Source organism: Crocodylus porosus, unplaced genomic scaffold (assembly GCF_001723895.1).
Source record: "Crocodylus porosus isolate Cpor-Errol unplaced genomic scaffold, CroPor_comp1, whole genome shotgun sequence".
Lineage (NCBI taxonomy): Eukaryota > Metazoa > Chordata > Crocodylia > Crocodylidae > Crocodylus > Crocodylus porosus.
Genome location: NW_017728886.1, coordinates 123,667,473 through 123,683,825, shown reverse-complemented (window position 1 = coordinate 123,683,825; position 16,353 = coordinate 123,667,473). Strand labels below are relative to the sequence as shown.

At 40.4% G+C, this 16,353-nt stretch overlaps 1 protein-coding gene across 2 annotated transcripts in view; it reads left to right on the top strand.

Moving 5' to 3' along the window:
* FAM173B (family with sequence similarity 173 member B) overlaps positions 1–11,465 on the top strand; it is a 17,169-nt gene extending 5,704 nt beyond the window's left edge. For both annotated transcript variants that reach the window (XM_019541493.1, XM_019541485.1), the window contains exons 2-5: positions 2,084–2,373; positions 5,123–5,260; positions 6,428–6,478; positions 11,245–11,465. In XM_019541493.1, the coding sequence (XP_019397038.1) occupies positions 2,137–2,373; positions 5,123–5,260; positions 6,428–6,478; positions 11,245–11,445 (627 nt within the window). In that variant the 5' untranslated portion in view covers positions 2,084–2,136 and the 3' untranslated portion in view covers positions 11,446–11,465. The remainder of the gene's footprint in view (positions 1–2,083; positions 2,374–5,122; positions 5,261–6,427; positions 6,479–11,244) is intronic.
* Positions 11,466–16,353: the final 4,888 nt, after the last annotated feature.

Genomic DNA, 16,353 nt, shown 5'->3' with positions numbered 1-16,353 from the left:
AAGCTTTTTTGAAGTCAGGCTCCTGGCATTAGTGTACAGGCAGGCAAGTGTCCCCTTGGGGGCTCTTGCCTTGCCCACAGATTGTGCCAGGGCCGGGGCAGGGGTAGGCTCCCTTAAGTGCCTTGGTCTGCTGGCTTTGCAAGGGTTGCCCAGCGGGCCAGCAAACACCAAATACCAAACACTTGACTAAAATAAACACTTTTGCATAATGAAAGAAGCATAATGCAAGTCGACAGATCAAATGTGGAAAAGATATCAGCCAGAGTGGAAACTAATCAAAGGTGGAGAGATGTGTCTTGTCAGGAGACACCTGTGCAGCGCTTTGCAGCCTCCGCCACTCTCTGCCTTGCAGGAGGTGGGAGGGAGCGGGGGCTCCTCAGTGCATTCGAGAGGCTGCAACAGAGACTCGGCTCAGCTGAGCATGTCTGCAGCGAGGCGTGGAGCAGAGCAGGGAGAGCTGCTGCCACGCACAGGAGCCCCAGTCCGGGCTCCTCCTTGTCCTCCCAGCCGCAGCCTCCCCAGGATGTGCTGGAAAGGCGCCCTCCGCTCCGCCGCCGTCTGCATTGCTGCCCCGGCAGCTGCGTGTGCCTGTGCCTCCCCCCACTCCCACCTTGGCCGCATGCGGCTCCACCACTGAGCCACTGCCATTTTCTCATTGCTGATGTGGATTTCACTGCTTATACAACTGCAAGCGTTATAGCGCCAGGCGCTTCTTTTTGTGTAAAAATGTTTGATGTTTGGATTCTTACTGGTCTATGTGTAGCATGCAAGGGCTAACCCTCGATTAGCTGGGATGTAGTGCTGAGGTTAATAAACATTTCTCCTTAACTTGTTAGCTGGCCCTATGCAGCCACAGCAATGTGACTCTAATCTTCATGATCAGAGGTCAGGAAAACAGACATTACGACAACAGGCTGAGAGCTATGGGACTCTTCAGCCTGGAAAAGCGCAGGCTCGGGGTGATCTGATGGCCACCTGTAAGTTTATCAGGGGAGTTCACCAGGATCTGGGGGAACACTTGTTCGCCAGAGTGCCCCAAGGGATGACAAGGTCAAACAGTCATAAACTACTACAAGACCGTTTCAGGCCGGACATAAGGAAGAATTTCTTTACTGTCCGAGCCCCCAAGATCTGCAACATCCTGCCATCCAAGGTGGTTCAAGCACCTACTTTGAATGCCTTCAAGAGAAATTTTGATACTTATCTTGCTGGGGTCCTATGACCTCAGCTGACTTCCTGCTTCTTTGGTAGGGGGCTGGACTCGATGATCTTCCAAGGTCCCTTCCAGCCCTAATGTCTATGAAATCTATGACTGCACTGCTGGCTCTGGGACTTGAGAACAAACACAGCTAGTTTGGGGTATCTGCATGGTATTGCATTGCACTGCAGTGACATAAAACATAGCACTCCTAAGAACTACAAACCAAATGAGATAAAGAGAATCATTGTGTACTGTTTTAATCTAACTACTATGACTATTTAAACCACAATGTTATCATCCAGCTGTGCACTGCACTTCAGTTACTTAATATAACATGTCTGCCCTAAAAGGAGAAAAAAAAGTTCTTCTTTTATAACAGAAAATAATTGGATTTTGATGAGAGAAAGGCTACTGATATTAGTTTCAGTAGAAAGTTTGTAATCATTAGGAAAAAGAACAGTCTCTTTCTTTTTTCCTTTGAGGGTAGGTGTTTCATTTCTTGGTATGTGGGATTTATGTACTTAACTTCTATTTGTGTTAATGGGAGTTAAACATGTAAATTCCCTGAAACACAGATGAAAATAGATTCCTTAGTGCTTAATATTTGAATGTTGTAGGTGAAGCAGAAAAGACAATTATAGAATATAGTGGGAAGAATAGATGTTAAAATTAAATTCGGACCTTATAATTTTCTCCAAGACAGTTTCATCTTTTGTTAATATGATTTGGGAATTTATCTCCGGTTCAGAGGAAATGGAAGTTTTATTATGAACTCATGTTTTTTCAAATATCTTGGTATCATCAGCAAGCACTTGCCTATTAAAATGGTGACATATTTCTGGTTTCAAATAAGTTGTTACATATGTTTTTCCTTTTTTTCAGTTTCTCTTTGTCAATGTTGAAGCAAGATAGCCATCCACAAGACATCTTAGAATATGAATTTTGATAATGACAATTCAAGAAAAAAGAACTGGGGATTGCTGGTTACTGGTGTTGTTGGTGGGACACTGGTAGCACTCTATGCTGTTGTCACTCCCTTCATAACTCCAGCACTGAGAAAAATTTGCCTGCCTTTTGTTCCTGCAACTTCAACTCAGACTGAAAATGTTCTGAAAATGTTACAATGCAGAAATGGATCTCTGGTCGATATTGGTAGTGGAGATGGACGAATTGTGAGTGCTCTAAATATCCTAAATTTTGTGCATGATATTATGTTGCAACTTTGTCCCCCTCAACCCTAGAAATTTTCAAAAAAGGCCCAGATCCACAAGAAGAAGCTCTAATGAGCCTTGTGTAGAATTTAAGTGCCAAAATATGATTCACAAAACCCCTTCCTAACTGCTTAGGCTCCCCAAAGTCCATAGGTGCCAAAGTTTTCTTCAAAGTTCCTAAATTGCCTAAAGTTATGCCATTGCATATGCCCAGAACTATGTTCATTTTGGCAGGGTTGACCATTTTGTGCCTATTTCATGCCTATGTTGAACAGGGATTCACCAATTAGACAGTTTATAAGTTGCCTGTGGGGTCTGATCCAGTAGGTCTACTGGGAACATGGTGAACATGCATAGCATTGCATTCAGGGCAAAACGCAGAAGCTATGATCATTCTGAATGAAAATGGTAGCAGTGCTTGCCTTTAACAGCTATGAGGTTAGGGTGCTCTTCCAGGAAATGGGAAACCTGGATTCAGTGTTTTGCTTGACCTGAAGTGGTTCAAACCCACAAACCCATTGGCTTGTTTTGTGCCCCCAAATCAGCATGCTGCTTGTTGTGAATCCTATTCTTAGGCACCTAAGTCTCCCCACATGCTGCATGGGGAATCTGAGTACCTAACTCAGGGTTGTGAATCACGTTCCAGGTGCCAGACACTTCAAAAGAAGGCCATGATGATGTGTGTTACCATACTTTATTCCCTTCGTGGATCCAGCCCAAAACTGGTGAAGCTGTTCTTAAGTGTGCAGGTCACAAACTTCAGGCTGTTGTTCATTTACCTAGGAGTACCATTGGGCAGATTGCGAGAATAAGATTCTTCAAATGCTATCGTGGAAATGTGACAAAATTATTAGATTATGTGACTTGAATGCTATTTGACCAGTTTTATTCATAAACAAAAATATCTGCTCCTTTTCCTACTCTATATTCCTATAATTTTGTCATACAGAATTCCTAATCAAAATTTTCATGAGGCAGGCACTAAAATACTTGTCAAACCTGTATTTCATACTTCTTGCAAGTTGTACATGGTATTACCATATAATCTCATTAATCTTATATTGTTTTATGTCTGATCTCTGAATAATCAGAACATGAGTGCATGGCTTTATTTATGTGTGGGACCTACAATGTTTTTTTCATGTAAAGCTGCAGGAGCTAGAAATTATTTATACTAAATACCAAAGCATGCTTTCCTTACTCATTTTAATTAGGATTTATTGAGATTACTTATTATTATGATGAGTAGAATATAACCTGCAACCAGTAGCGTATTAGTGAAGCAGGTGAGCAGTTTTACATATTTTAAAATTTAGAATCTAGACTACTTTGCTTAACAAAAGCAGGCTGACAATCATAATTTTTAAATCGTACATCCATTATTAAAATTGAAACAGTGGTATGCTATTCATGACAACGATACTGTGTAATTACCTGTAATAGAAAAGGACCGTAGTAAAAACTATTTACTTTGGCACTTTCTGTGTTAAGTGCATTGTCCCAGATTCTCAGAAGTAATTTATGTGTCTAACTCCCAATGATTGAAATCAATGGGAGTTAGACACCTGAATGACCTTTGAGGTTCCAGGTCCCCCGTGGCAGCTGAAAAGTATGTCTGTGTGATAACAGTGCTTGCTGAAGGCTCTATGAAGAGTAGACCAAATGTTTTTATGTATTTGTTTAGATACTAAGCTGTAAGTTGTTGCTAAAAACCTAATTATAGTTTAAAATGTAGTGAGGCCTTGTGTAAAGTAAGGCCTAGTAAATCTAGCAAAGCCTAGAGTAGTAAGGCCCTGTGGCACAGTTAAAATTACCTCACCAAAGAAATGCAAGGCCCGTACTGCTATTGGTCAGTCTGAACAGTTGAAGAAAAAGGAATCTAAGTGGTCATACACAATCAGTGTCCTTCAGAAGCTATAAATTAGCTGAAATATTTGGAAACCATTCAGAAGGAAGATGCAGCTCTGTGAAAAGGATTCGTTAGCTATTGCCTGGATCAGTGGGCCCGTGGACCTCGAGGAGCCCAAGAACTGCATTCCAGGGTCCTCCCCTCAGCATTGCTCGGGGACGCCTAACCTCACTGAGCTTTGTGGAAAGAGAAGTTTACTGTGTCTCAGGCATCAGAGGGACTGCCGATAAGTTGCCAACGTGAATTGCTTTTGTCTGTCGTCGTCTGTCTTGTTATTACGTGTAGTTGTGTTTTTTTACATCAGTAAATCTTTCTTACCTTTCTACCCCCAACCACACTCTCAATCTAAACCCTCCGCAGGCGGCTGGGACACCACCTGTGTTTGTAGATGAGCACAGGCACATATACTCTGCTTCACTGCTTTTTGTCCATACCAGTTTATAGGCAAGGCACCAATGCTAGTTGCATTCTTAAATATGTGCAAAAGTCATGGCAGTGTTCTGGATTTGCACACCAATCTTGCAAATGTACTTGTGTACTTAATTTATAAAGAGGAATGTTTTAATTTATTTCAGTGGAAATAGTCAAGGCAGTAAAATTAAGCTTGCATGTAAAAACTTCTAAATGAAAGCTCCAGTCCTGAAAATAGACAAAAATAAAGGACTCCTTGATTTCTGCTCTGAATAAAATTACATTTTTCTCTTATGTGCTTACTTGAAGTAAGCACAATTTTGGTTTAAACAGTGGCATGCTATAACTTGCTCTGGTCCTTAATAAAGATTCTTTTTTGTTTCTTTGTAGGTGATAGCAGCTGCAAAAGAAGGATTCAGAGCTGTTGGTTATGAATTAAATCCCTGGCTAGTCTGGTACTCCAGATACTGTGCTTGGAGGGAAGGTGTGCATCACGATGCCAAATTTTACATTTCAGATTTATGGAAGGTATGCATTGGTTTAAAAAATTACCTATAGAAACCAAAGTACAAAATAAATTGACTGGTGAATTTAAAAAAAAAGGATTTTTAAATTTAAATTTTTACATTTTAAAGAAAAATATACAGCTGTTTGTGATAGTCTGTTAACATTATTTTAGCTTGGGTTTTTTAACGTGGTTAATTTAAGCATCCAAAAGTTGGGAAATATGAAAGATAAGGTTACCAAATTATGCATGCATGCATTATGTGGTAAACTTAGATGGTCACATTGTTTTTCAATCAGCTGTAAATCATAAGTTTTTTTTACAACTTCTAAATACCGTAGAATATGGAGTTGTGTGTGTGGATGTATGTATGCGTGCATACATATAGGTACGTTGTATTATTTGAAAACAATATACGATCATTTAATTACTGCATTTACTCAAATAGAAGACGACCCTAGTTATTAGGCGGCCTCCCAATAATTATGTTCTATATATGGACATTTTATAAATTTGTTACAATTTTCCAGGTGTAGAATTGAATGATCAGAGGTTTGCCTTGAATTTTTCCCCCTCCCACATTCAGAGCAGGGAAAATAAATCTATGTAGTCAAGTAGCCCTTTAACTATCTGTATCCTCCCATCTTTTTCCCCTGGCAGTCCCTTCCACCTCTCATTAATGCTTCTCTTCCTGAGCAGACAGAAGCAAGGAGCAAATTTGAAAACAGTAACCTTGAAATTAAACATGGCTGAATGAGTTAAATCAGGCCCATGCAAATCCAACATGTCAGATCCATCATGCAGGGCTGATCCAGTTCAGACATGTATGCAGCATGCGTGCCCTGGACTGCCCTGTGTGCTATTTGCAGTATGCATGCCGACTCCAGACCTGGGCACTGCATGTAGCACACACTGCCCTTTGCCTCAGCCCACCGTGTGGCACATGATGCATGGGGCTAGTCTGAGTTGTGTGCTACAGGTGGCACGTAGAGCCAGTCTGGGGCACAGTCTGCAAAGCTACCTAGTGTGGAGGGAAATCTTTAAGTGGCCTAAAGCTGCTGTAACGGCTTCTACATGGTTTGTTGTCCTAGTCCCTGGGGCAAGGGAATGAATAGGTGGGCTAATAATTTTGGTATCATCTTAGATTATACATATCCTGCATAATAAACATATTTGTAATTTTTTTATAGGTTAGATTTTCCCAGTATACAAATGTTGTTATATTTGGGGTACCTCAGATGGTAAGTCTCTCTGTTTTTTTTTTAACTTATCTTTAACTGTCTATAGTAGTCTTACACTAAACCAGTTGAAATTGCTATATTGATTTAGAAAATGAGCCCACTTAGTGTAGTACATTTGACATTCAGTTACTTATTTTAACAGCATAATGGATTTTGGATTATTAGTATTTAATAATTATTAAGATATATTGCATCCTGCTGCTACAACTTGAAGCTTGTGAACAAAATATAAATCTCAAGTATTTAAGTGTGCTTCTGAAACTTCAGTTCAGTGCCTCTCACAATCCACATTTCAATACAGTTTAGAACATTAATGCTGTGACCTTCTACATGCATCTTTAATTACTTGGAAAAATTAATGAAATGTTCAGTTGAAATTGATTGTTCTTCAGATTTTTCAGTAAGATAATTTTCAAGTAAGATGAGCAGTGACTAATTTTAGCTCAGTTCTGTGGACTGGTTGGCTGAAAATCAAAGTTCAATATTCTGTTCATGCATTCTTCAGAATGTGAAAACACCTCATTTAGTAGCATTGAAAAAACCCTCAAATACATTTGTAAAGATTAGCAGGATGGGGTGCTTTTAGTATGATTACTAGTTTGTAGATTATACAGGGAAATTATTTTTTTATTTTTAGAGGAAGTTGTCTATCACTCAGAAACATCAGCCTCTTTCTGAAATTATATTGCTGTTTAATATTGTGAAAATGGTATTGCAAGAAAGCAACCAATTTTGTGGTATACTACATGGATGTTGTCAAACTTCATGTTAATTTTTTACATTTTTTTTCCCCCAAGTGTTGTTGGATTTTTTATACTAAAATTCCTCTCATTTTAAAATAAACACTGTATTAGAGAATTGTCTTTTATGTGCTTTAAACACATTTCAAAAACCCCCATTTCATTTCCCCATAAATGCTTTTTTTTTTTTGAGCTGTCTCAGTGAGATGGAATGTATGAAGAGCTTTGTATCATACTGATATGGCCTAGACATGTAGTCTGTAATGGGAATAATCTGTGATAAAATATTGTTGCAACATTAACAAGGAGTTGCAGGAAGAAATATAGCAATATCTTCCTTCTGTTTGTCCTCTTTGTTCTTGAAGGCTGTAGTACTAAAGGTTTATCTGACTAAAGCACCGGCCACAATGCTCTCATTTTGATAATTATGTAGCTTATAATTAAATTTTATTTTCACTTTTGTTAGCATATTGAAAGGAAATGTCTCTTCAATATTTGAATGTGTTCCAGAAGTTTTATTGCATTTGTTCCCAGGAGGCTGAGATATAGACCTATATTGGTTGGTTTACTGTAGTGGTAATTTTTGTTCCAGGAGAGGGCACTAGAAGCCTTTGTTCCAAACATATCTTTGACTTACAATACCAAGTGTTTGGTTGCATGATTTTGACAAGACCATAGTGTAGTGGTTGTCTTTGCAGTTAATGTGTGAAAAAATTAGGGCACCCTTGTACTGAGTGATATCATGATCACTGTCTGGTTCACTTGCTGGTACAGCTATGAATCTGCAGTTAGAAATTCTGCAGCCGCATTGCAGAATCCCCGAGGGCGAACGTGCAGATGAAGACAGACAACATGGTAAATTAGAAGAAAACAGTTGCACAGAACAGCAAATGTCATCCAACTGAATGAAAACATTTGTTATGTAGTTTTTAATTAGTAGGGGCCTAATATGGTGCAAAATGGCCATTGGGTTATTTGATCAGTTTCAGTAGTAGAGGAAAGTGCCGCAGCCTTTACAAAAAGGAAAAAAAAAAAGAAAAAAAATTTTACTTCCACAAACCTTGTGTAAAATACTTCCAGTCAAAGTAATTAGGGCATGATCATATTCCACCTGTTAGGGACATAAGTGTGGTCTTATTCCGCTTTGCTAAGTCCTTGAAGAAACATTAAAGCTACTGCTTTTGTAACATACTATCATCTTAGCCCTAAGGCCCATATACCTTCTGCATTACCTGTTTATTGGGGACTTGAGCAGAGTGGAATAAGAGCACACTTAGGATTGGGCTTTTAGTTTTTGTGTGTTTGTAATTCTTGCCACATATGCAATGGGCTCAAACATATGAAGAACTTAGGACTTCTCACAACCTGCTCTGATGTCAGAGTGGAGTTGGGAGTCTCATCATTTTGTATGATTGGACCTAGCTTTTGAACCTCTGACTTATTTTCTCCATCTCTTTTGTATAGGTGAATATATCTTGTAAGTAGTGTTGGGCTAGACAAAAGCCATAAACATGTTACTTAGGCCCCTGGAAGGTGTTACACTTAAGATGCACTTAACTCAGTTATTGGCGATGCATGGGAGGTGCATATGCACCCCCTGAGACAAGCGCTGCTGATGGTGCTGGCAGTGCCTGCAGCCGGTTGCAACTTGCTGCTGCCTGTGGGCAGTTGCCATGCCCCGCCAGCCTCCAGGGGCACATGTTGTTCATGAACCCTGTTAATCGTGCCTTAAAGTGTAGTTGGTCAGATGTTCATACAATTAATGACACAACAAAAAGTGAAACCAGCCACAACGTTATACAACTAGCTTGGTGGCTTCCCAGAGCCCCCTGACAAACTGTTGATTGCCAGGCACCTTTGCCAGTGCAAAGGGAGCTTGGGATCATGATCCTGGTCTCCCACTGTACTGCCAGGTGGATGCTCTTGGGATTTGATCTCTGATCCCAAAATTGCCTGTCCTGCCATGTATATGTGACATGGAAGAGGTGCAATTGTTGGGATCACACATCAGATCCCATCCTGCCTTTAACTGAATGACTGTCAGCTGCCTTAGTTTTGCCATTTGACATTTATAACTAACTTGCACAGTCTGGATTTAATGATCCCTGGGATACACTGAATGATCCATCCATCCATTCATGCAAGCTTTCTGTAAAGGTACAGGTTTGATAGTGCTATGTAGGATTTGGTCAAAGTAAAAAAACATTACATTTGTAGTAAAGGAGGGTTTAAAAAAATAGAAATTTTGACAATATTAATATAGTATAGTACATATTCAGTGTGTGTAAAAAAAAAAAAAAAAGAAAGCCCCCAAAGTGCACATATGCAGCATGCATCTTTGAAAAAAGATCTAAACAGTTAATATTGTTGAGACATTTCATTTTACTAGTATAGGCCAGTTCCAGTTAAAGGATTGGAGTTATAGTTACAATATAATACAGTGACTGATTTTCAAAATACTTCAGTGTAATTATGCCTGAAATTGATGGATCGTGCCAGTGTTTTGCATTTTTGTATGTTAAGACTTGTTTATTTATTTATGTGTAATGTGTGTAGCAGAATTGGCTCTTTTCATTTTGAGGTTTATGTTAGCTCAGCCTGAGATATCGAAGTCAATGTTAAATAAGCAAAATGATCAGAAAATAAAAGAATAGTAGCACAGATATTTACAGGCCTTCTTTGTTTGAACAAAATTGGAATACAGAATGCTTAAATATTTTAAAGTAATCTGTGGTAAGTCTGTGAATATCAGTGCCTCAAAGAGAATGATCTTTTTGAAACTTCAATTTATCTTTTAAAAGAATGATACATTAAAGTTATTCTGCAGCTGCAGAATGTGCTTTCAAGGTTTTGACAGTAGAAACTATTTGCAACTTTTGATAGTGTTTTTGTTGTTTTGGTTTTTTGGAGCTGGGGAAAGAATGTCTGCCTGCCACTGATGACATGAAGAGTTCTGTATAAAACCTTGTCTATTGTGTTTGTAAGAAACTTTTGGTTTCTTTTAACACAGTCTTTAATTCAGGCAGTGGCTTTCTAAGATGCATTATATATGTATGTATTACTTATCTTTCTTTTGATACTATAGTAATTTTTAGAAAATAAGAGGCAAGTAATTTACGGTGCATGAAAAAATATTTTTGTTGAACACAATTAGGCTGTTAATCTCACATCTACAAATATGTTTTGAGAGAAATATCTTTTCATACACTAAAAAATTGCTTAAACAGTTGTACATTATTGTATGTCAGCATAACATCATCATCTGTTTCCTGAATTGTAATAAAAATTAGCCTCTATGCTCTAGGACACAAAATGACCAGGTAGCTGAACCATAGTTTTGTGCTAGTAAGGCAGTCTTTTTTTCTTTGGGTTTGATTATCTGCCCAGTCTTCTACAAATGGATGGGAGTAGGACTGGGTGGAGCCCTAGCCCTGGGGTTGTACTTGTAAAAGGAGTGGTGCATGCTGGTCCTGTGGTATTGTTGCACATGGTGACAGTTTGGGGCCAAGGTGATTGATTTCTCTACACCATTGCTTATTCAGATGTAAGTCAATATTTATTCACATAGTAACCACAGCCCAATTTATATTAACTTGGGGTCAGAGGTATCAGAGAAGCATCGACTGTTTTAAGAGCCATCATGGGAACACTAAAGACCTTGACCTTCCCTTGACATGGGAGGGACATGGAACCTGGGACATAACAGAAGGACTTACCCTTCCCAGGGCTGTAGGCTGAAAGAGGAATCCAATAGTGCAGGTTTTTTTCCCCTCAAACTCAGATTTCTTGCCTAGGGGATGATCTAGCTCTTACTTAAAATGATCATAAATTATAAAAATGTATGTAAATGTTAAGCATCAGAGTAAATGAAAAGCTAGCTAGGAAGAATGTGATTCTGCATCATAAAAGCTTCCAAGGACTAAAACAGAGATCTTTAAACCTTGGATTTGTCTCAGGCGTTTAAAATAATTCAAGAGAGAATGCTTCTGTCTTACCCGCTCAGTGGCTTTTGTTGTTGTTCTGCAGATGCCACAGTTGGAGAAAAAGCTTGAAGATGAACTCGAGTATGATGCCAGAGTCATTGCCTGCCGCTTTCCTTTCCCACATTGGATGCCAGATTATACTACTGGAGAGGGAATAGACACTGTGTGGGCCTATGATTTAAAAAATTTTAAAGGAAGTGACAAGAGATACTCAGAGACTCTGCCAATTATGCATTCCTCATAATAAAGTCAGGTTAAAAAGTGTTGTGGATGCTAACTTTTTGGTTCTTACACCAAAACACTCATCTTTGTCTTCAATGGCTGCTAAAGCAGCAGAATAATAACAGTAAGTATTAGCATGAACACCATGCACCCCTGGAGGCTGTGGGGGGCCAGACAAGCTCCCGCAGGTGGCAGCAAACAGCAACCTCCTGCAGACGGCCACAGTGGTGTCAGCAGTGGGGGCAGGGGGTGAGAGCCGATCAGTGATCGGCGACCACCCATAGACCAGCAGCAATTGGGGACTGCCCACAGATGCCACCAGCAGTGGGGGGGCAGGGTGGCGAGCAGCGATCGCCCGCAGGCAGCATGGGCAGTGCTTTCTGCAGGGGGTGTACCGCCAAGCTCAGGGGGCTAGCCAGCATGCAGCCCCCACACTGAATCATCCTCATGCCCCAGCCAACCTTGTCAGTGTCTGTACGTGCATTGCAGTGAAGTTAACTCCACTGTAGGATAGTACTTGTGTCTGGCAGTGCTATCCTATGGCAGGGTCAATTGTTTTACTCCATCCTAATAGTATCGCACATGTAGACACTGACATTTTGCTGCAGAACTAAGGCAACTCCATAGTAAACGTCTCGTGTAGACGCTCCCATTGCTTAACAAGAAGATGCATGAAAACATTTTCCACTAGTTTTTAACGTGAAGAGTTTATACAAGCAAGGTTTATTGCTGTTAAGGATCAATGTATAAACAAAACGCCAGAGGTTTTGTGCAAATTGTTTCTCAGAACAGGTAATGAGATGGAACTTGATTCTCTACTGCCTTGCACCTTGAGCAGTTACGGTTATACAAAGCGAATGTAAAATTCTGATCTGGGAATGAGTTATATCTGTTTTATACACACTTTTTATAGGTGCAAGTGACTGTTCACTGTGCAGGGTATGGAGAACCAAGCCCGTTATCTTGACCTTGTATACTTGGTATTACAAATTAAGATGTGACACATTTTGACATGAAGAGAGAAAAGGAAAATGGTGAAAAAGGTCCTGGGTTACATTTTAGATGCTTAGTAGAGAATGTCCACGTCTCAATGGCCTTGTGAATTAGTATTAACTTATTTAACTTGCTGCTTCTAGGTAGAACTAAGCTTTCAGGAAAGACATCTGGTACAGGTTTTTGCAGATCACCATGACTTTCCTTTCACCGAAGTCACTCTTGACAAATTAGGCAGAATTTGTCATCATGGTCCATCATGGACTGAAAGGTGTTGCCTGGAGAAAGTCACCCAGTACTTGCTCCTTCCAGATGTGGAGAATTTGGTCTCCCTTTGCTGGCTTCATTTCATTCACCAGCTCTATTACCCTCTAAAATAGTTATGACCTTCTGTATGATCCCTAATGATTTGGTGATTCATCCACAGCTAAAAAACTCTCCCTCTATCTCTATTAGCCTGACATGTAGATCCATGGAATCAGCTGTTGTTAGTTCTTTTTTCAGTTGTGGTCTGTTCCCTCTTGTCCTTGAAATAGACTATGAAAGGGTAGGCAAGGGTACACTACATGGAGAATATGAAGGTAAAGTCAGTCTCTAAATTTGGTTGAGGTATGTGCACCCTCACTGAGTTTATGCGTTTGAATAGTCCATCTCAAAGAACTCCAGTTGCAGGGAAATACTTGTTCCCTTTCTTGACTATGCTGCAGGACATCATGGTCCTTTGTGGAAGATTCATGCATCCGTGTTGTCAGGTGGTCCAGTAAAGTGCAGAGTGCCAGGTTTCTTACAACTCAATCGTAGTCTCCACAATGAGACAAGGATTAGCTCGCTGCTGTTACCGTTCTTCTCCTGACTCATGGTGACCCATCCTAGCCACTGTTCCTGTGACCTGTGAAAGTATACATAGGACACCAACCACCAGAAAAAAAACTTCTCATCAACTAGTTAGGCAGGTGCAGGATGATAGTAGGATGTGGCTTCAGGTAGAAGGTGTTTGGTGTTTGCCTGGATGCGGGTAACTGTCACCCTCCAAAGACGTTGCAGGCAAGGGGCAGTGCCAGCTCTTGCTGTGCTAATTATGGCAGCACTACCAGCCACTGCTACAGCCTCTCTCCTTCCCTCAAGCTACTGGTTGAAGGCCTCCTGCACTTCATACAGATTTTGTAAAGGGGTGAGTTACTAGGTGAATACTGGGTACAGGCAGCCAAGTCTCTGTCTTAGTAGCTTAAGTAGTTACAGCCATGAATTAATACCTCCATTTGAAGTGGCATCTTGCAGAAGCAGCCTTTGGCGATCTACTTTGAGCAGAGTCAAGGGGCATGGGCATGAGTTGGACAGAACCGCTCTGACTTGCATTTCAACATAAGGAGTCAAAAGGTTTTGGAGCATTCATAGATTCCAGAGGTGCCTTACTTTGCACAGCCCTAGACTGTGAGGGGACTAGTGAAGCATCAGGCCTTCCTGGAGTCATATTGGTAAAATGAGCACAAGTCTCAGAAGAAGCTGTGCTTCCTGTCCCATCAGTAAGAACTGTCACTTATGGGTTGCTTGAATCAAAAGATTATGTTTTCCAGGGACTGCAATATGCTGAGGCTCTTTGTAGATGGTAAACTAATGGCACAGTTGAGATCTGAGGAATTTTATGCCTGTCCCAAAAATCACACGTAGAATGTTCAGCAAGGTGAGATGAATGAGCATTTATTGATATGCAAGCTCAGCTAGCAGTCTTCCCATAATTTCTTCTTGCCCATTAGCAATGAGAAAGTTTGGCTTCATCAGTTGTCTTCTGACTAGCATCCCACATGGTCTTTGTAACATATTTTCCTTTCCTACCCTTTGGAAAATCCCAATATGTTGTTCTCAGCTCTCTCAACATGTGTGTTTTCATGTTCCTCAAAGCCTTTTCTGCGTCGTCAAATCTTTCCAGATGGAAAGCGTATGTGAAAAAGTTGAAATGCCCTTCTTGTTGAGGGGGGAGGTCTGTAAATCTGGAGGAACTGATTTTCTTGGTTGCTTTTTTTGCAGGTAATTTTAAACATTTTAAGCATCATTTGCCTGCTGGCAGCGCACAGATGATGCCTGCTGCTGCACGTCTGCCTTTCTCTCTCTCTATCCCTGCGTGAATGTGTTGAAGAGATGAATGAAACTTTCTACAAATTCAAAACTGATTTGTTTAAATTTCATTCTTTGCTAGACTGATTAGTGAGCCTCAAGTTGCTTTGTGAACCTCTTGGGGAGGAAAATCAGTTCTTGCCACAACAAGATAATTTGTTGGCAAAGGTCCATAAGCTGTTTCCTGTTGCTGTTACGTGAACTAATACCATATGTGCCAAAAGAGTCACTGAATGTATACCATATCTTTCCCTAGTGCTGCATCTTTATGCATGACAGGGATGTTATGCTGTAGGATTCTACTAATGAGAGCCTGTAGGGTCTCATAAAATTTCTTTTTCTTCTTCGTTACATTCATTTGCAGGGGCATATCACTGAATGATTGTTGTCTTCACATATCATGTCTTGCATAATTATTCTTCTGTTAACTTCTTGTACAGTGTCACTCCTGATCAGCAGAGATCTAGTTTTCTGCAGGAAAAAACAGAAAATCTATGCTTAGAAAACACAAAAAACCCCCTTTTTTCCTTGCAAGCTACCAAAAGTGCAGTGGTGTCCCATGGCAAATGGCACCATTTCTGCTCTCTCTTATTTTTGCTTCAGTTTTTGCCTCTCAGCCAATCAGCAGCTCACTCCCTCCACCACTGATTCATTGAAAGACAAAAACTGTGGCAAAAAGAGAGAGCAGAAATAGCGCTGCTCATTGCAGGACACTGCCATGGTTTTCATAGTTTCTAGGGTCGGAAGGGACCTGAACAGATCATCAAGTCTGACCCCGTGCCCTGGGCAGGAACAAGTGCTGGGATAATAATACCCTAGCCAGATAGCTATCCAACCTCCATTGGGAGCCTGTTAGCCCTATCCATAAAGTAATGCCTCCTCATATAAAGCCTGAACCTACTCTCACTCAGTTATGGTAATTCTTGAACAAATGTGGATTACATGTTTCACCACAGATTTCTGTAACAAATGGAAAACTAAAATCCTTGCTAATCAGGTGAATGCCAACTCTTCCCCCAGCTGGGGTCTCTGGGTTGACCATCCTTTTTTATACAATTTAGTCTTGCATCCAGGGACACTCACTGTCACTAGGAATATTAATACCCAATGCCCCCTTTCTTATACTTTGAACAGATTTTTCCAACTTACAGCATTATGTGTAGTGTGCGTATAGTTTATCACTATCAGCTCTAGAGGCCTGTGGCTGCCTTCCATATCTTCTTCCATTCCCTTCTGTTGTGTGCTTTCATCCCCCAGTCATCCATATTTAATTTTTGTAGGTCTGACACTATATCATCCGACGTCTTCATCTTGGTCTTTCAGGTAGCATTCTCCCCTCCGGTACTTTCTGTGGTGTCTGGATCACTTCCATTCTTTCTATGTTGCCCAGCCACTGTAGTCATTGTGCTCTAATTTCCTTTGTCAGGGTTGGGTCTTTATACAATTGATATAACATATTCTTGGTTCTTACATGCCATTTTTGTGTTATGGGATCATACTGTGCACCAAAGGTTTTCTGTAAAATCTTCCTTTCAAAATGAGTTACGGCAGCATTATAGAATCCTATCCATTTTGTGGAACAAACTTGGAGGAAAATCCTCTTCAAATGATACCAGTTTTTAGGTGAAGCAATGGTGTGCTTGATGCCTGCCATCACTTAGGCTTTGCTTACTGATCTAAGGCTTCATCATTGAGTTAGGTGGGATCTTCCCTCTCCTGCACCGAGAATACGCTTTCACAAAAGGTGAGATGGTCAGGTTCCTGCCCAACTTGCAAATATGGGGAGCTGGCACTTTGTTTTCCTTGTCCTCTCCTCTTCAAGCTG